Below are 21,028 nucleotides of genomic sequence, written 5' to 3' on the forward strand. Positions count from 1 at the left end.
ATATCAGTATTTTGAATGTTATTCTTGAACATTTATTTTCTTAGACGAGAACACTTATTTTGACACCTGAACAATTATGTTCTGCAGCACATACATTTTTCTTATAATAAATTTATCGCACATATGAATTGAAAGATTCATAAGAAAATCTGTTCCCTTTTAAGGAGCGACGCCAGATCAGGATCATGTTGAAACCCTTCAGACCTAAGAGCCTCTGACTTAGGGAAACTCTTGTTTGATGCCTTAAGCTTCAAACAGGGCTTCGACGCCTGAAGGCTACAACATTGGCTGCATTTGGCTCAGCTCATTGACGGATAAGATTTACTATTTCTTACAAATCTCGAAATTAATATATTTAAAAGGATGTCCGTGACAATAATTGTCCATGTGGTTAAAATACTTGTTTAGGCACCTCAAAGTAGATGTTCATGCTTTCTATAACATATAATAATATTTCCATGCATATATTTTTAAAATAGATAGAAAGAGCGTAAAATATATAGTAAGATAACATCAAATTGAAAACAAAAAAATTAATTAAATATTAAATAAGTAGAAAAAAGGTAATTTGTGATACTAGGGGTCAGCCCAATGAACAATTATTTTGAAACATGGGAGCATTTGTTTTAGAAAACATGAAGCAGCTCTTCCAGATATGTCAGGATTGCTTATTATATTTATATGTACTCGCTCCGTCCTAAAAAAAAAAGATGTCATAAATTTGTTAAAATTCAGATGTATCTGAACACTAACTCCGAATTTAGATAAAAATCTTGCATATAGGAAACAAATCTTGTTTATTCAAGGGACAAAAATGTTGCATCCCAGAGTTTTAAAAATTTACTTAAATAAATTTAAAAAAATTGCATCTACAGAAAAAATATAAAAGAAAAGATGGAAAGAAAAACCAATAAATGAAACATATTATGAAAGGAAAAAATATAAAACGAAAAAAAATCCAAACTAATTCCTATCTAAAACTAGAAGCAACGCATACCTATGAATGAGAAAATGATGAACGAAAAAACGCCCGAACCATATCGAACAAAGACACGCGAATACTTATCAATTTTTCTCAGATCTAACGTCTGAAAACATGGATAAAGAAAGACGGTACACTCTTTCAAGCAACATCACAGTTCCAGCACGGTGCTAGCCACCACTTGTCTTTCGTTCACACCCTGGTCCGAATCCCTGGTCCACAAGATTCAATTCCTCTTTTTAGCTCATGTGCTTCCTAGGTGGGCCGGCCCACAACTGCAAATGCCCACGTGAAAACAGATGACGGAAATAAGGCCCAGTAGACAAAAGTCCACGCGAGGCACGATTACCATTTACCAAGCCAAAAATGAGAAAACCCACAGAACACTAATCGCAAAGCAGATACAATCGGACAGTTTAACATTCTACTGAGCTCTAGCTTAATTCTCGGTATACTGAGAATTAGCAAAACCGTTATAAAAATACACAAACATGTGTTTCAATATACATGAGCACTTTGTGTCCAATACATGAAACTTTACACGTTAAATTGATTATGTGAAATTAGTGCACAAGGAATGTTTGGTTCAGCTGTCTGATAGCGTCTCTTCAGACGAAGCACCTGTGTTGCTCGCAGTAGCACCGTTCAGCCCTGCTGCCATAGCAGCGGCCCTCTGGTTCAGATCCATGGTGTCACCGCCGGTCTGAAAAACCTTCTTGTCCAGACTGTGCAACTCCACTTTCCTCTTCAGAGTGCGCTTCAAGGGTGCATCAGGCATGACATGCGGTTTCTTTTCGTCAGGGAACAGAAATGCAGCAGCTCTCAGGCTATCATTCAGCGAATCAGCCGCGGAATGACATGGCGCTTGTGTGTTCGGCCACATCTCCGGGTTAAGCCAGCTTGTACTGGTCTTGACATCCTTCGTAAGCCACTGAGGAAGGCTGTTGATTGGCTGTTGGTTCATGGGAAAGACCTGAGACATTCTATCGGGTACTTCTTGGCACCAGTGTGACCTGTTGTCATAGTATGACTTGTGGAGCTTCGATGTCTTCCTACGCCTGCTGCCACTTTTTCCGTGTGAGGAAGAAGCCACAGGGAAGCTTCCCAGAGACGAATTCCTCAGCCCATTATCAATTCCATGAAGGTTGTATCTGCCCAGATTTGATAAATGATGCTGACCTCTATCTGAAGCACGAGCATTCCGAAGGTACACATCACCCATGGAAAGGTTCGTTTGAGCTGCAAGAAATGGAGACTTTGAGCATCCAGAGCACGAACTGTTCCCAACATAATCTTCCGCTATATGCAGAGGTGGTGCAGAACCTAGAGCAGATGTTCTAATTGATTGATGTAGATCTACACCTAGAAGCTTCTTTTGCTCCTTGTCCCATTGCTTAGCAAGATCCTCAGGCACTCTCGAGCTTGAGAATTGTAGTCGTGTATCCCTCATCATTGCATTCCAGTTATTCGTTCCATACCTTCTTACTCCAATCCATAGAAAATCTAACTCTTCTTCCGACCAGGGAGCCTGGCGTCTTTTGTAGGAGTATGTACCGAGCCTTTCGGTCAGTAAATGTGATCCACTAGACTTGCCTCCATGAAACAGCTTGTTGTGCCCCAGGGTAGACATGCCGCTGTCCTGGAAACCATCCAAGCTGAGATCTAAACTGAACTCAGGAACCTTATCCATTATTCTGAATTTCAGTTCTGAAGGCATGTTCTTTGGTTCCTTGGAACTTCCAGCTTTCTGTGACGGAGTTGGATCAAAAAAGTTTGAATACAGGGTATGCAATGTTGAGGTTCCCTCTTGATGTTTCTCTTTAGCATGGATGGTATCTTTCTCCTTTGTAAAGAACAACCTTTCAATTGGTTGAGAAACATGGTTCTGTTCAGTAGCAAAATGATCCTGTAGATAGCACAAAATGTTTAACACATAGATAGATAAAGCGGTATAATACAAGTATCAAGATTGTAAACAATACGGTGATGGCAAAATAAAATGTTCAATTTAGAAAACCACCCACAGAAAACTAAAGTGTGAAGAAAAAATAACAAACTAATTTGAATGAAGGGTACAACTATGTTCAGTTAATCCACTTCACAAGTGGATTGGTGGGGAATTGGGGGGATTTTGACTTAGATGGGATTTAATCACCCTCAATCCATGCCAATCCCATTCAATCCTTGAGAAACCAAACAAGGCCTAAGTGGGTGAAACATAGGGATACTTAGCGCGCGCCAAACAACCAATGAAGCAGTTCCTAAAAGATGGTACAAGTATGACTCTACCATTCTCACCTGATTCCTTTGAACTGATGAGTTATTCAGATCGAGAGGACTTTCTTCAGGTGATTCAACACAATTCAGGTTGATCTTCCCTGAAGTAAATTCGCCTTTCTTATTCTCCTGGACCACTTGATCAGAAACCTTTGGATTTTCCTGCAGTTTACCCCTCTCATCATTATCACCGTCCAAGACAATGACTGGAATATGTTTTGTTGAACCTTCAGATTCTAGAGGACCATCTGTAAACAGATACACTGGTTAGTTTCAACCTATTTAAATTTATTTATTCTGCCTTGCTGCCTATGAAGAAACCCATTACCATGTAACTCCTTCATTTCAACAACATCTGGTGCTTCATTAACATGATGTAGAGTTTTTCTCAAGTCCTCTGCTCTTACATCTTGCTTACTGATCTCTGGCACACTAGTAAATTCTGACACTAATGTACCATTACGTTCTGAAGTTAAGCTTTGGTTTACATCTTCAGCATTCTGTTGGGAAACGGTATGCTGCATGTATGAACTACAAAAGGAGTACTGAATTAGTTATTCCCACATGTGTATCTACCAATAACATCACTCCAATGTCAAATGAAAGTGCTTAACAAGCACAAGTACGTTACCTTTTTTGTTCAAGTAAGCCTTGAGATGGTACCTTTAGTCCAGTACTTGTTCCTGTTATAGTCATCTGCACATAAAATGTGTCATACGGTTAATGATACATGTATAATTTTGGATCCCTTTAGCACTGCTACATGCATTTCCAATAATATAAGGTGCAAACAGCTGTTCTACAGCTTCCATAACCTTTTAGCACTTCTACAACTTCTTTCTTGTTAAGTACTTAAGTATAAATATGATTCATTGTTGCTGATGAGTTTATCTTATATAGCGAAATAAATCAGGCAATGTTAACTTGTTTAGTATATAGTTTATACATATTTCTCTTTTATTGATTCATTTCACCTTTTTTCGCATCTATGCATCTATGTCATAATTAGTTACAGATCTCTAGCATGACATATAAATAAACTAATGGATGGATTATTCTTGTTTCTAAGCTAGCCTAAAATTGTAGGAAGCCCTTTTTACACAGAAAAGAACATATAATATGTATACACGAGGTAGACGAATATACATTTTCAAAATTATCACGATGGCTTGATAACATCATATTTCACACAGAAATAAATAGAAACCAGAAACAAGTATGGACAGCATTGCCATCTGGCTATTTCACACAAGGACTTCCATAAAATTTGAACTTCAAATTTTCACTTTGTTACTATTTTCTTATATCCAAATCCAGGTTCTTAAGAAAATAACAATAAAGGGCAACTCGGTGCACAAAGCTCCCACTTTGCACAGGTTCGGGGAAGTGTCGGACACACCTTGGGGTCTCTATACGCAGCCTTTCCCTGCATTTTTTGCAAGAGGCTGTTTTCACGACTCGAACCAGTGACCTCCTGGTCACAAGGCAACAGCGTTACCGCTTAAGCAAATAACAATGTACAAGAAAAGCAATTATACTACCATGAATATGAGAAGAGATGTTAAGGAGTGCAAGAGAGATAGGATAAGGGAGACAACATACCTTATATGCAGTATCCAAAGAGTTGCCACCGGTTTCTTTGAGCAAGGGTGCATCACTAACTAAGAAACTTGGTGGGCTGCATGTCGGTGTTGAGCACCTTTTTCCATTATCTTTTGAATAATCTTCCTCTGCTGGTTCATCCAAATTAATTTTCCTTTTGACACGCCTACGAAAGGTGAGCAGAGGACTAAATCTATCCTTACACTGACTATGTCTGGCCGTATCATCTGGCGCTTGATGATAACTTACTCTTGCAGGGGCAGAGTTATTAGAATCTTCTGCCTGGTTATTTGTCCCGTCATCATGCCTAAGATCGCATGCATAACTCGGAGAAGGAATTGGATTAAATGCATCATTACTGCATTGTAATTTATCATTGGATGCCTCTGCTATTGGGAGACTGGTGGCACAGAAAATCTCGGGTCGCTCTGCTTGTGGCAACGATCCGCTCAACTGAATTTCCTTTTGTTCTTTCTCTGATGGATGCGCATATGGCTTAGCTGTTTCCTTTTCAGCGCTCTGTTGCGTTGACTTGCAGGCATCATGTTGCTTTGTGGAGGTAGACTGCCAATTTTCCAGAGAAAAAGCATAAGATAAAAAAGAAGGTAGACCGGCAACATAAGGGTATACAGCCATATGCCTATAGTACCGAATTAATGGCATAATATAATCCAGAACATATGCTTGTAACCTCCTTAACATAACAAATATAGTGTCCTGGGAACATGCAGCTATTGACATTTTAGATACAAATGTATGCATCCTATTGGTACATACAATTTTGAAGCACAAACGTTAGAGTTCTTGAAAACATGGAGCAGTTCATACAGTACTGGAAAGGTCATGGAATTATTAGCGGTTCTATTGCCATCTTAGGAAAGGCGGAGAAACCAGTAGCGGCAAACCTAATGCAGACAACCGGATGCAGTAAAAATAAACATTTAATATCGAAAACTCTACAATTAAGGAAAGAGACAAGCCAGGGTTCTCCATTTAAACGAGTCGTTATCGGCACCCACCTCATGTTTCGAAGCGTCACCGGTGGCAACCCCGCCGCCAGAAGTGGGAGGAGGCTCGGGAACCACGCCGTCAGCTGCCTTGGCCTTCGACGCGCCGCGCTTCCTCTTGTAGGTTACCGTGATCTTGGCGCTCATCTCGGACAACGCTGAACTCTGCTCGAATCACCTGCGTAGCAGAGCATAATGATGACCGTGAGGTGTAAATAGTCGCATAGACTTTCTGGACATATAAAGCGGGCTTTGGACGCGGAACAGAAGATATCTCCATCGTGCTGCTAGGGATGTAATAATGATAAGGGCAGCCTCGATCTATCGTTTCCATATGGACAACGCATTCAAAGACTAAGGTTATAACAAATTCCATCTACACATGTTCCCAACTTCCCGTCAGTAAAGCTAACACGACACTCCTAAACTACGATGCCATGCATCCGAGCTGAAATGCACACGACACTACCATCTCCAATCCTGTTTACCCCCTAAGCAACCTTGAACACTGCAACTAGTACCGAACCACCATAACTCCGAGCTCCAAATCGACATTGCCCCCCTCACCGGATCATGAAAAATCAATACCGCTAGAGCGAATGGTTAGAACTGGCGCCTTGAGGCCTCGGCGGCACGGCTTCCTTTCCTCAACCAATCCGCTCCAACAAAAACTAAATCGCCAAAACACCAGCCGCCACTCGCACGCGCGCGCACGGAGGCCAGGTCGAGAGAGAATCGGCAGAGCGAGGAAGGAGGAACCATTTACCTCGACCGATCCGGCGGCGGCGGAATTTCGGGCGAATGAATTCCGGAGGGAGAGCGGAGCGGGGGACGGGATAGGGACAGGCGGGCAGGAAAAGTGTTTTTTCCCTTGCTCCTTTTTCTTCTTCTTGAATGCCTAGGAGAGGTTGGAGCAGCGGCCGCATTCATTCCTCCGCTGATGTCATTGGACGGGAATGCCCTCTAGAACCTGCGCGTGCGCGTGCGGCGCAGGTGCCCAAGTGACGCAACCCCGACGAAGGGTAGATTCGGAACCGGGAGTGTCAGGAGCGGTGCGGGTCATTCTTTTTCTTTTTTTCTTTTTTTTGCTTTTTGGGGAATGTTTCCCTCCGGCGAGTACCGGGCGGTGTTTGGCGCGAGAGTGCTCCGAATTCTACCTTTCGCGTGGTCCAAACGCAGAGTTGCTCTACTGCTCTACCTGAACCTGTTTGCGAGGTGTCCAGTGAAATTTACCACACAAGCTTGATATATCATCCCAAATGAAAATAAGATAAACTGTTTTTGAGTTGGTGGTTATTCTTTTCTCTATATATACTTGTAGATTAGCTTTTAATTTTGCATTAAAAGTGTTTACTCCATCAGTGGCTAACAGCCTAAGACTGATTCAGTGAATATTCTGTTGATAAGGAATATACTCAAGCAAAATGCCAGCCTGTTGTGACACCACGGAAGAAAATTATATAGAACATCTTGTCATTGTCAAAACTTTCTCCATCAAGCATGGCCACCATCGCCACACACACAAATTGGAAGTCTGAACCGAGATCATGAAGTATCACACATCATTTAGCAGACAATAGACAACCAAACAAATACGTGACAAGTCCCACAATGTCACCTGGTATATAGATTTCTTTCTGCTTGCTCTGTTGATTTACACTGTAAATTTGTACAATCTATAACTGAGGTGGGAAAAGGCTGCTAACACATTTGCTTTCTCCCAACGACCCCTGCCCCGGGGTAAAACACAGGCTGGCTTCAAACTTGCCCTACAAAGAATGATTCGCCTCGCTTTAAAAAAAGGTGTGGCTTTTTTTCTACTATTAAGGGAGGAAATCCCATCCCAACCCTAGTGGCTACCTATAATATAGCTGGTGAAAATGTAACCCAAAGGAGGCACGCACGCAGCGGAAAGGGTAGAGAAAAAATGTACAACAAATGAAGATATAATCTGACGACGTATATTAGCTCGAGATTTCACGGCCCTAATCCTGTAAAAACTGGAAGGCGGGGTTCTCGAGCAGCTCCTCGGCAGGTTTCACGTCCGAGAAGTCCTTCTCCTGTATCGCGTTGGTGATATCCTCCACTGAGAATGGGATGCTGAATTGCAAAAGAAAATTGTTAAGGTACGTGGTCCCAAGCCCCCCAACTGGGCAGTATTATATCAACATCATTATTAGATAAAGGATGGTACTCATGTTACCTTGAATTATCATCCAACAGAAATGAACTGCTTTCTGCATTGTTGGAATCCTCTGTCATTAGGACCCGCATGTTACTAAGAACCTGAAATGTTAGGGAGTCCAGTTATATTTGCCCTTTAATATCGTGTGCGAAGTAGTACTCCATCCGTCCATGACATAAGATGCTACATTGGTTGTAATAACATCTTATATTATGGGACCGGGGAAGTACATGCATCCTATAGCTACAACATTAATCAGGAATTCACATTTAGTAGTGATCATAAGGTTCTTCAACACAGTATCTCGACTGATTCCGTGCGACCACAAAATTGTGGAACTTGTGTACTTTTGGAGCCAAGAGATGGAAATAGCTCATTGATAAGAACGCATAATTGCAAATAAAGCAGTGAAGTTCTTAAAGAAATGGAGCTCACATCTGACGATACACTTTGCGTATTGTACTTGTCATCCCAGTATTGTGTACAAATTCTGTATAGTTGTTGGACACTCAAGATCTACAAATACAAAGAATTGTAGCATTGATTAGACCAGGATGCTTTCATACTTTGCAAAAGAAAACATAAACCAGAAAAGCATGAGAAAATAAACAAAATCAAGAAGTGTGTTAACAGTTCTGAGATTTTACCGGACATAGATCATGGACTATCTCATCATAAGATATTCTGAACTTTTGGAATATAACCTGAAAAGAGTATCAAAAATGCATCAGTACTTGCATGTTACAATCCACAACTGGGCAATATCAATTCAAATTCAAACCAAAACTGTTCTTTCTTTATTCATCCAAATTTATGAATTGCGAATCTTACTGAATCCAACGACACATATGGCAAAGTTATTGGATGATAGCAAGACAGATATACACGAAGCGCATGTTGAAATTCTATACATGTAACAGGATAGAATAGAGCAACGTACCAAAAAGCCAACAGCCTGTCTGATGTGCCTGATTTCATCCCATGATGATGCTGCATACTGTAACCAAGAAACTTCAGTAATTTGAATCATATACAAAAAGAAACTACGGAATCACACAGCGGGCATATCACCTCAGCTGTTGCCTTTGCACACCACAATTCCAACTCAGCTAGGCCAGCCTTGACGTACTCGCCATTGCTGAAGGAGCAACACTCACGACGAAGGAGGAGACTGCAAAACAAACAATGATCATCTACTACACAAGCTTCCACACATACAAAAATCAAAACTCCAGAAAATAAGCTCACCTATTGAATAGCTGTACATTAATGTATGAGAATATCTGGGTGAAAATTTTCTGAGCCAAGACCGGGGGTACCTGGGGACAAACAAAACGATAGTTAAACATACATCCAGCTGAAGCGAATCGCATATAAACAAAGAGTCAAAGAGAGAGATGCAGACATGATTATCTTGTAGAACTTTTAGAAGGACATTCAAATTCTCGATAATTTTCTGCCAATGGTTGCTCTGAGGTTGACCAGATGACCTTCCAGAAATTCGCAGCATGCTAGCTTTCATTGTTCTTGGAGCCTTGTGATTAACAAGAGCATAGTTAATAATAAATCACAAATATGTTTATGCGTATGTACCGACTAGCAACTTATAGGGCCTAATGCCTAATAGCGATAAAGAGCAAAAAACCGAAGGGATATGTTACCTGGATGCATAGAGAAATCAAAGATGACAATTCCTTTTTAATATTATCACGGATGATTCCATATATCTTCTCCACGTAAGCAGTTAACTGCTGCTTGAAAAGTAGGGCAGGATACTTGGCCTCAACTTGGCGCACAACATCCGTCGCCTCAACGTGCATGTTGGCAAAAGATGCAGAGCGCAAGCCCTAGACAAATAAATTGACAACAACATAATCCAATTATCACATTTGTCAGTCCCCCCTTTTAATTATGACCATGAAAAGGAAAATGACATACTTGAGCCATTCGACCAAACAATGATGTTGGCTGAGGAGGCTTCTTTCGTGAAACACTCCCAGGTGCACCAGCAGCTTTGAGGCTTCTTTGCAGAAGGAAAAGTAAGCTAGACGTATTTGAGAGCCAGTAAGCAAGGTTGTCATTGTCATCCTCATTCTGCATCAAGTACGGATTCGAAATGTAAGCTGACTTTGACACATTCAAAATTTAAAAGAACATTAAATTTATTTACACTTATTGGTGAATGTAATATCCAATTTTCACTTAAAAGATGACCCGGCTACACAATTGTTATGCATTGATCTAAGGCCACAGTTCAGGTTCCAGATTACCTCTATTGCAGATCCTATTAACTGAATAAGACGGTCAAAAACACTGGTCTTCTCAGCCTCAAAAGATTTCCAGTGAAGGAGACATTTATATATGGTAAAAGCAGCAACAGGCTTCCCCTCACAGTAGCCAAGATTTTTCGCTACACAGTCAATTAGTGCATCAACGTTTTCCTACAGAGAAAGTAGTGTTAAGTAACCATGTTTACAGAAGCAGATTAAAAAATAAATATTGTTAACTTACCTGTTGCTTCTCAGCTGAAGATTTCCTTAATTTTGGATCGCCATTAGCATAATCCTTAAGAACCGGAGGTGCACTTTGGGGTTCCTGAAAAGGATAATCAATTGCCTTAAGATTATGGTCACAATGGTTATTGAGAGACTAAATAGAAATATGGAAGTGTAAAATCCAAACCTTTGGCTCTTCAACCTCATGATAGCCATTCTCCAGGTTCTGAATAAAAGAGAACGAAGCAGAAGAGGTGAGTAAAGAAACATGAACGTTTTAACAGGGGGAGGAACAAGGAACACAATTTTAAGCTATAAATTCTACCTTCGGAACAATTGGAATCGACAAATGTTCAGACATGCTCCTGACTGGCGTGCTCAACAATGCTTGTCTTTGTACTTTCTCATCAGATTCCATGTTGGATATTTTTTCTTGAAGCCTAAAGCAGAATATCAAAACAAATAAGACAATCAACATACTAATCATGGTTTTCTCACCAATCAACATATGTGCAGAGATACTTATACTATCAAATCGGGTTAGGACAAAGAATAACCTTAGCATGGCCATGTTTAAATCATCAATTTTCGACTCAGCATCCATTGCCTTCTTTAGTCTTTCCTCGCTGATTTTGTTTGTTTCATCATATTTCTTTTCAGTATCATCAATCTTCTTTTCAAGAGAGCTGACCAGAGTCTGCAGTCATGAAAGCGAAGTGTTAAGTATAGCAACTAGCAAATAACTGCAAAAAAAAATATAAGAACGTGCTGAATAGTAGAATGAAAGAGATCTCTTAGAAAGGCATAAAGCAAACAATAGCAGTTCCTTAAATTTATAGTAGAAGCACCAAAAGAAGCAAGTCCTTGTCAGTGCAGAGGTCTCACCTTAAGTGTGTCATTTTCGTCTCTAAGCTTATTCATCAGCTCTGTATCTATAACAGGAACCTCTTTAATAACTGGAGCTATCTCTGCGACCATCTTGGCTGCCTCTCTCTCCTTCACTAGTGTGTCTTTTGTTTCTTTGTACTGTTGTTGCACCTCTTGCAAGGCAGCTTGCAACTTTGCATTCTCTTGTGATTTAGATTCCTCGAGATCAGCCTACAGCAAACAACCATGAATTAAGCAATAATACAATATCCACAGATTAGCTAATCAAGTATCCACAATTCCACATTGTCCTTCCATTGAAGAACAAGGCAACTCTTGCATACACAAAGAAAAATCTCTGATCCAAATTCCAAAATGTTTGTGATGACTCATATGGTGATGATACACAAAACCATGTAACTTCACTTGGATCACTTTTTGATAAAATGATGTAATTATTGAATGTGTGTATCAAATAAAATACATTACACATCTCACAAAATGCACTTTTTAGAGTACGTCCAACCAAACAGTAGGCTGAACCGTTGGCAACATATTTGTGTATGTTAAATCGAATGTGAAGTCCATAAATTGGTGTAAATAAACCCAGATAATGTTTGGCATGCAGTATTCTTAAAGTAACAATGACATGGAGAAACTTCGTAACGAAAAACTCACTCGCATTCGCTTCTCCAACTGTAGCCGCCATGTGAGCTCTTCAACTTGCTTTTCCAGTTTATTTTTAGCAGCTTGCAAAGCGCCAGTTTCCCGTGCAGCCTGGTAAGCAATGAAAATGAGTAAGAAAGGCTGAACCTGACATGGGAGAGTATATTTCCACTATTCATCGAAGTTTTCAGACAAGCAGTTCATTATACAAATGCCTATAGAAATCATGCACCATAAGGTATATCAGAAACCAGCAAATGCAGCATTGTATGATATCCTATAATACCAAATTACCGATGGTTACAGAAGTGGAAAAGGAAGCCTGTTGACAGGTTTTACTCAAACAAAATTTCAAGTGCCCACCTTGGCATATATTTGTGAAAATATCGTAGATGAAGCATAACAAGTGACAGGTACACACAAACATACCATTTTGAGTTTCCGAAGCTCCTTTCTAGCAACTTTCCCTCTCCAGATGCATTGTGTAGTAATAGCAGCTTTTCTTGTTCTTGAATAATCCAACCTCGCCAAGAATTGACGGCACCGACTCTGAAACAGAAATAAGGATAATAAATATGAAGTTTAAAGAATATTTTGATCAGAGCGAGTAATTTGGATTTAGTGGTACACTTCGTAGACAGCTAATGTGCGAAAGAGAAGTGGCAATGAAGTTGTAGGGTTACATCAAAGTAATACAGATCTGAGATATGTGTCATGTTTAGAAAGAGATTAAAAAAATAGTTGATTTATCTATAGTCCAGAACTCATAAAATTATGTATAATGAGCAGGCTTTCAGCTCCTGATTTCAGAAACTGAACTGGGGTGACTGGAGATATGAGAGCCGACCAAAGCTTTCACTACTAAAGAGGAAGCTTCATAAAGTAGAATTCCTTCTATAATGTTGAACCTAAAATACAAACTATGAAGAAAATTAGTTTCAGAAATTGTGTTGGTTTATCGCAGTTTTCTACAGAGGAAATCATCCAGCCAATGACCGTTTTACAACTGCTGAAAGTGCATACAATCAGTGAAATATAACATGATCTCTGCAGCTTCAGAGCTACCACTAACTATTGATTAATCTTAATATTATATCAAGAGAAAAAACTAACACCTATGAACGATATTATTCCCAAATATTGTCCATTTGCTTGTATTCACAAATGTACACAACACAAGCTATTTTAAATTTTATGTTACCTGAATAATGATAGCAGCTCTTGTTTGTCGTCTGAAGTGGATCTCTTTACGTGCAGCCATCCCATGTAAGGATGATTGAATGATAAGCGCGGAAGCAGAAAGTGCAGTGTATGCCTTTCTTGCATTATGCATGCGGTAACTAGTCTGGATTTTGAGTGAAGCAGCTTCTCTGCGGAGACTGCGGTAAACGCTTCTCGCAAGTTCTCCTTCAAATATTAAAACAAAAGCCATGTCAGAAAATAATTGCATGAATAAAGTTAATCAAGTAGGGCCAAACAGACTTCAAAAGAACATAAATCTCACCCCGACAAACTGTCTGTATTTGTACAGCTGATCTTCGTAGTGCGATGAAACTCTTCTTGGCCAAAAATGACCGGGCTTTCCTCTGAATCATGCTAGCTGAACGCCCTAGCACTTCATTTCTACGAGCATCAAGTTCAGCCATCTGACCAGCGCGAAGAAAAACCTTTGTCTTGCCCACCTAAATAATCACATTCGCAAAAGGCACAAACAGTTTAGTCCACGCATGCAGGAAGGAGTTCTGTTCTTGAGAGAAATGTCTATGTTACGCGATTTACCTACTCACTACAAAGCAAACTTGCAGCACACATATATTGCACACTGTTTTGAACATCTCGACTCTAGTCTATACAAGTAGACATGATGTAGGAGAGAACATATCTTTCATGCATATCAACATAGATATTATTAAGTATAGAGAAAAGATTGTGAATTTTTTTAACTAGCATCACACCCATATGTACCAGCTAGTATCAAATGCATTAACCATAGAAGGTTACATATGAAAAGCCTATATCAGTCCACATTAAATAACAATGGTGTTCCTAAACAGAAATGTATAATCATTAAAGTATCATATACCACATATCAATAATGCTAAAATGATAGTTTCTCTTCAATGACCATACCTGGTAACCTTGTAGATCTACCTTCTCTAAGAGCCTTCTTACAGCAGTGATCTCATCAGAACTTGCATCAATGAACACAAACCAAGATCAGTAAAAGGCTCAACTAACTAAATCAAGAAGCGAGAACAGTTATCCATTGATAAGTAATTGAATACCTTCCACTCAAAACACTCGGTGCAAGAATACCGAAACGATCAATGAACTCAAGGAATGTTCTTCTAGTTGGATACCCAGCACAGCTTATCCTAATTGCTTCCATAACCCCCTGAGGAAGCCAATATTAGGACTGCTGTTGGAAGTCTGAAGCAAACGAAAAATGCCAACAACAAGAAAATCTTACTCCACATCTGAGCTGCTGAAGAACATTCTGGTTCTCAAAAATTGCTGGCTTCAATAAACTATTAGGCTTTACACAACGGATATAGTGGGGCTCGGTTGCACTCAATGTTTCCAAGAGAGATTGCAATTGTTGCTGCAGTTTACATATAAAGTGCAAATATTACGAGTGTGAAGAATTGAAGAGACTAGAATTTCAGTTGAATTGATAAAATAATGAAAGCAACTGATTCTGCACCTTGAACCTGGAACCAATCGATGAAAATTTTGACGATTTTGAGGAGTCCTCGGAGAGAGGAGGGAAAAGACATGAAACAAACGAACATCCTGAAGCACCCAAGAGAGCCTGATGCTCAGCAATCACATAATCCTTGTTCTTGTCCAAAAATAAGTCAGTTTGATATGTGACCTGCAAATTAACGTCTTCATTAGATTTATTCAAAAAAACAACTATCTAACAAAGCAAAGGCAGTTCATACTTACATCGCCGGCATAATGACATATTGTAAAGTCTGACCGAGATAACTTTGGCTTCACAAAGCGCTTGTGATTTTTGAAAGTTTGGTATAACTTCTGAGCAAATGTCTCATGTGTCGATCTTGGCAACATACTTTAAGACAAAAACATATGTGCACAGGTTAATCTATTTGTAAGATTAATTTTTTCTATGCTAGAAAACTAACAGGTGAACACAATGAGATGATATGACAGATCCATACCAAGCTTCATCTAGAAGGGCAATAATTCCACCAGGTTTCTGAAATGGTATAAAATGAATGCTTAGATGGAACATGGCAAGACAGTAAAGCAACATAACATACCAGCGTGTTACAGCAATGTCAAAGCTAGTACATAAGTTATGTCTAACTAGCAATTGGGGCTAAGTATCAAAGTTGTTAGCAAGTATGTCTAACTAGGTACGTTCTGCATTGACAGGGATTTCTTTTGTTTCATGTATTCTTCCTCATCCCTGCATCAGATGAATGTCTGAGATAGTAGAGAATTATTGTTTGGTAGTTGTCTGTAATATAGGATCGGTGGCCCTATGTATGGCATGGACACAATATAAATAACACAACATAATAAACTAGTACTGAAGCGGTTATTGTAATTAATCCACAATGAACCACTATTGGTCATTAGAAACCAATGCTAGCAGCGGTTATTTGGCATTGCTTATAACAAATCACTAATCATGGATAATTACTACTCTCTCCGTCTAAAAATAGGTGTCTCACTTTTGTCTAGATACGGATGTATCTAGATGCATTTTAGTTAGACATACATCCGTATCTAGATAAAGTTGAGACATCTATTTGACTATTTTTAGACGGAGGGAGTACTAACAGTGTACGATTAAATGGGACCTCATGAACTCATGCAAACATGGGGTATCACATTTCACCATCCGGTATCTCGGGGGAGTATAACAATATGCACAGACCCTTATTTGAATGAGCTTGTTTATTTTAGGCAAGAAAACAAGCTGTGTGCAAATACCTTATCAATGAGATCAAGAATATCCTGGTTGTCAACGAACTCAATGTAGCTCCAGTCAATTTCTTCTTTAGTATACTCTTCCTGCTCCATCTTAAAAACATGCTGCAGAAAACCAAAACTTCAGAGTTAACAATTTCTCTATGGATACAAGAACTCCATAACATTTAAGCTGTTGGCTGAGGACCCAACTAAGAAAGCTAAAAACTTGCCTGATTGAAGTGTTGCTGGAGTTTTTCATTTGTCAGGTTGATACAGAACTGCTCAAAGCTATCAAGACCCAAAAAAATGTATCAGATCTGAGAACTACACATAATAAATCCATAATATGTTAAGGGAATCAGTGAGAAAAAAGAACTCGTGAAAATATAATAAATAACTAGACAAAAATAGAACTAAGGAAAAGAAACCTTAAACACCATCAACTACACATAAGTCCATATACAAGCAGACCTGCACACACCGACTGTTCAACTAACATCACCCAACTGTGATGTGATCATGATCTCCGGAACAAAAAACACAAGTTCACATCGAACATGCAAAAAAATAATCCAAACGTTCATAAAAGAAAAGAAAAGAAAAGAAAAGAAAAGAAAAGAAAAAGCAACACAAAATGTTCTATACAAAGTGTTATATTTCTGCCATATAGTACAGGCAATATGTATGATATTGCAGAAAACCAACCCCTAATGAACCTTTAGCATGTAATCAGAGGTACTCCCTCCTATCCATAATAAGTGTCATGGTTTTAGTTCAAATTAAACTACGACACTTATTATGGATCGGAGGGAATAGTAAGAAAGGCCGAACACTGTAGCACCTTTCATCAGTGGATAGAGTTCAGTTATTCAGAAAAAGAAACAAATGGAGCTACGCTGTGAACAAGAACTTCAACAGGGAGAAATAGCTAGTAATCATGACATGATTAGCAAAAGGCATGCCGTCAAATAGACACTCTTTTAACAAAAATTAAAGCAGGCCCAAACAAACCGACAGTTTTCTCTCAATGTCAATCAAATTGACAAAGACACATCCAACACACAATAAATCTACAAAAGCGTACCAGTTAAGCACCTGTTTGTCTTGAAGCTTTCAAACCCGTAGATATCCAGCACTCCAATTAAGCATTTTGAATTTGGATCTTGACCAATAGAGCTGTTTATCTTATTCACAAGCCTAGTATCAAAAGGTCATTTGTCATATAAGAACCAAAATGAAGCATTTGTGAAACAGTAATGCAGCTGCTTTTGAACTGGAATACCAATCAGTGCGTATAACTTCAAAATAAACTCACCAGTCAAACAACCGTGAGTACACAGTCTTAGCAAGTGCATCTCTACTACCTTTGGCAGCCTCGGGATCCAAAGTTTTTACTATGTTCTCATCACGGGTCACAATAATGCGTTGGCACAGTGAATCTTTTAGTGCTTTCTCATCGCACCTACAAGACAAAAATTTGAGATTTTGTCAGATGCATAAGAGCTAGACAGTTTCTAATAAGAAGCCACAGAGCACGTACATGAAGAGCTCAGCAGCTGTCCTTAAATGGAACATAGATTTCTCATTTTTAGGTTTCGACGAATCTACATCATCCCCTTCTGCAAACTCAACATTTCCCAAGTGGAGAATGGCAGCCACAATCCGGAAAATTGCTTCCTGAAGTAACGTACAGCTATGAGGTAAAGCTCAACAAGGGCAAATAAGCTTCAACTGATCAGAAAAGGAGTAACAGGAGAACATTGCAGAACCAAACACGTACCTGCTCTTCAGAACTGATTCCGCATATATCCATGGCCTGTCTAGTTTCAAGATACTCCTTTGATTCATCGAGGCCATCAATCTTATAGCAGTTAGACTGATTAAGATAGTGGAACGTACTGGGATCTCCTAGTTTGTACCTCTCCCGTTCCTGACATGAAAAATAGCATAATTTAACCACACACCGCTTGCTAATATGACATGCAGTATTTTAAACAGTAGAGGGATGCCATGTTAAGTGTCTTGATATACAGTGAGGGTAGAAAATTGGTAGCCACAGCCCACATGGGCATTACTATTGAATAACTTTCATGTATAGAGCATTGATTCACACAGGCACTGCTATTCCCATTATGAGAGTAACAAACAATTAGAAGAGAAAATACTGTCGCAGGAGAGGGACTAGAACTCTTGAATTTTAATAAAATAGTGCATGCCACAAAAAAATGGTAAGTGTGTATATGGTTATATAAATTTGTCTGATAAAAAACAGACATAAATAGACAGGTAAGGGGCAGCACCTCAGGTGAGCCAGCACAAATCATGTAGAAACAGTGGTAATTTCTCTCTGCTTCAGATGTTTGACAGACACGAGATCTCTCGAGAAGATAAGTTCTGACAGCAGCACCTGATATTCTCCCATTCTGATCAAACTGGATCTCGACAAATTTACCAAAGCGACTGAGGTCATAACAGCCAAAAGGAAATTGGTTGAGTGAACCGATAGTTACCATAATAATAACTGCACCAGCCATATACAGCATGTTTCTTACCTTGAATTATTATTTCTCACAGTCTTTGCATTTCCAAATGCTTCAAGAACAGGATTAGACTGCATGAGGCATTCGAATTAATCAGGCAAACAGTAACACCAGATGATCAAAGAAGTCGAGACTAGGAGTCCAGAAATTAACTACCTGAAGAACTTGCTTCTCAACAGTTCGGCCTTCAGAGGCAGCCTTCCCACCCATGTACGCAAGATACCGCATGATCATTTTAGTGCTTTCTGTTTTACCAGCACCACTTTCTCCACTAACAAGGATTGACTGACTTACTCCTTCATTTAGCATCAATCTACAACAACAGTAAAGTAATCAAGATTTCTCGTCAAGTCAAATGGAAAGAGAGAGAGAAAAGCACACATCTCTTTCCTATTTTTGGAGGTACCGACTTAAATTAGAACAAGCTAGTGATCTCAACAATGACTTACCTATATGCAGCATCTGCGACAGCGAAAGGATGGGGGCTTAATTCACCGAAATCTGCCCCTTTATACTGTTCCATCATCTGAACATCGTACAGATGAGGAAGTCTTCGGAAAGGATTTACAGCAATCAGAATACTTCCTGTATACGTCTGGTTTCAAAACAAAGAAATAACCAAGGTGTTCATGAGAAGAATGAATGACATTTCTTCGAATAACATTAGTGCAAAGTATGTAGGTAAGACTAAATTAATTTAATTTACATGAAGAGATCCTAACTTACATAAATTTCGTTCATGTCATATCTAGCTTTCAGATTCTGAAGAACCCCGGGTTCGTGCAGATAGGCGAGCTTCGTCATGTCATCTACTCCACACGGTGATTCCTCGGGATCCTTAGCGTGGACATGAGATGCTTTTGCTGTAACCTGAAAAATAAGGGGCCAAATTTGAAAACGGTACAAGCGCCCTTTTTTAAGTAGTGTGGCTTTTATAGAGAGTCAACTTAACATTTCATCCCTACACGGTTTACAGCTATTACAAGTCCACGTTAATAAACTCGTTAGGCCAAATCCTAGCAATACCGACAAAAAGAACTTACCGTCTTCCCATTGGAGCACTTGATGGTGACCGTGTCCCCGAGGACGTTTACGACCTCCCCATCAATCCAGGCCTCATCGGGATCCTCGGCCCAAACCTGCGATCCCGCCGCGATGGAAGCTTGAGCCGCCTGCACGAATACAGCTTGACATTAAACACTAGCCACGTATCGCTTACTCGGAAAACACTCGTATTTCCTAAAATGTTGCCCCTCATGCATTCCGCGCTGATCGCCAAGGCGCTAATACCGAAACAAACGCTGGCACACACAGACATGCGAGCTCAACCATTTTCTGGCGCGAACAGGACCGGTTACGCCGGACCTAACATTCAGAAGGTTAGGAACAGGCAAGTCAACGCCTGTGCCACCGGAATCCGTCAGAACCATTTCTCATACTTGGCCTGAATCTCCAGGGGCATGGCGATTCAGTGCAACAGTGAATCCTCCTCCGAAATTTCAGGGGGGCGAACTGCTACTCGTGGTAGTACTGGTCTAGGGTATACAGAACACGCTGAGAGCAACAATCCGAAGCAAGCTAGGGGTACGGGCTCCCTTACCATCGATCAGAAGTTGAGAGCAGCGGGATCTCCGCTCCACGCCAGTCCCAAGTTCAGCGCGGGCAGGGGCTGCGGAGAAACCGCGACGGGGGCGTTGACTCCGCGACGAAACCGGAGGAGGAGGACGGCGCGACGAACCCGGAGGACGACGGCGAGATCCTGGGCCGGCTGGCGCGGCGGCCCCGAGCCCGCGCGAGATCCAATCACCGCCGCGAGCAGGAGACGCCCAGTGGAAGGCCGAGATCGGAGCGCCGACGAAGCAGCCGCTCGCTCGAGTCCTCACGGGAGGCCCGCCTTGGCTTCCTCTGGTCCGGAATCACTCGGACGAAATGCGGCGCCGCCCACCTCCACCTCCACCTCGACACGCCGCCGCCGCCGCCGCCTACCTTCACGTGCTGGCTTTATTGGAGGCGTGCGTGCGCGCGCGTTGCGGCGGCGGTGGGCGGTGGCGGTTCCTTTGCTCCTCGGCGTGCGTGCGGCTGTCTCCCCCGAAAATCCCTTGACGACTCCCTCTGTTGCTTGTTTTCGCTTTCGCGGAGGAAGGGAAGGGAATGGAGGCGGACAGGGGAGAGAGGAGAGAGGAGGCTTTTTTCTCTCTGTCTCTTCTACTCTATACTCGGTTTTGATTTCTTCGTCTCGGGTTTTCCGTTTACTTGCCGAGTCTGACCGCGGCCATTTCTTTTTCTCTTCCGGGTCCTTTGGGTTTCCCCTTTGCCCTGCTAGAATCATGCGCCTAACGGGTTTGTGGATACTCCTATGCTTGCCTTCATGGAGTATTGGAGTGGGAACATAGGGTTTCTTTGTCCATGAACCCTAAGAAATGTTTTTTTTCTCGAAAACAATTTAATACATTTATAAGTAT

General features: G+C 40.6%; 2 protein-coding genes across 3 annotated transcripts; both read right to left on the reverse strand.

Moving 5' to 3' along the window:
- Positions 1–1,349: 1,349 nt before the first annotated feature.
- On the reverse strand, positions 1,350–6,777 carry LOC127305353 (uncharacterized). Of its 2 annotated transcripts, XM_051335765.1 has the most exons (8): positions 6,635–6,777; positions 5,881–6,046; positions 4,862–5,425; positions 4,659–4,733; positions 3,891–3,955; positions 3,588–3,790; positions 3,281–3,507; positions 1,350–2,888 (listed from the first exon to the last, which is right to left on the reverse strand). In XM_051335765.1, exons 2-8 carry the CDS (start codon positions 6,013–6,015, stop codon positions 1,569–1,571), a joined length of 2,589 nt encoding a protein of 862 aa, XP_051191725.1. In that variant the 5' UTR covers positions 6,016–6,046; positions 6,635–6,777; the 3' UTR covers positions 1,350–1,568. The 2 variants fall into 2 exon arrangements, with proteins under 2 accessions (XP_051191725.1, XP_051191726.1); XM_051335766.1 differs by lacking the exon at positions 4,659–4,733.
- Positions 6,778–7,461: 684 nt separating this feature from the next.
- Positions 7,462–20,775, reverse strand: LOC127305352 (myosin-6). Its single transcript, XM_051335764.2, has 39 exons — positions 20,167–20,775; positions 19,610–19,738; positions 19,293–19,436; positions 19,016–19,161; positions 18,723–18,879; positions 18,579–18,637; positions 18,327–18,486; positions 17,807–17,956; positions 17,567–17,703; positions 17,342–17,488; positions 17,122–17,223; positions 16,257–16,314; positions 16,048–16,149; positions 15,267–15,304; positions 15,031–15,157; positions 14,786–14,956; positions 14,552–14,683; positions 14,367–14,476; positions 14,212–14,272; positions 13,586–13,763; positions 13,283–13,488; positions 12,511–12,630; positions 12,094–12,192; positions 11,434–11,646; positions 11,106–11,245; positions 10,874–10,988; positions 10,736–10,774; positions 10,565–10,648; positions 10,324–10,494; positions 9,992–10,147; positions 9,715–9,900; positions 9,459–9,587; positions 9,302–9,372; positions 9,125–9,224; positions 8,994–9,050; positions 8,701–8,757; positions 8,489–8,569; positions 8,072–8,154; positions 7,462–7,968 (listed from the first exon to the last, which is right to left on the reverse strand). The coding sequence occupies exons 1-39, from the start codon at positions 20,167–20,169 to the stop codon at positions 7,854–7,856; spliced, it is 4,533 nt and encodes a 1,510-aa protein (XP_051191724.1). The 5' UTR covers positions 20,170–20,775; the 3' UTR covers positions 7,462–7,853.
- Positions 20,776–21,028: the final 253 nt, after the last annotated feature.

Source organism: Lolium perenne, chromosome 6 (assembly GCF_019359855.2).
Source record: "Lolium perenne isolate Kyuss_39 chromosome 6, Kyuss_2.0, whole genome shotgun sequence".
In the NCBI taxonomy this organism is placed as follows: Eukaryota; Viridiplantae; Streptophyta; class Magnoliopsida; order Poales; family Poaceae; genus Lolium; species Lolium perenne.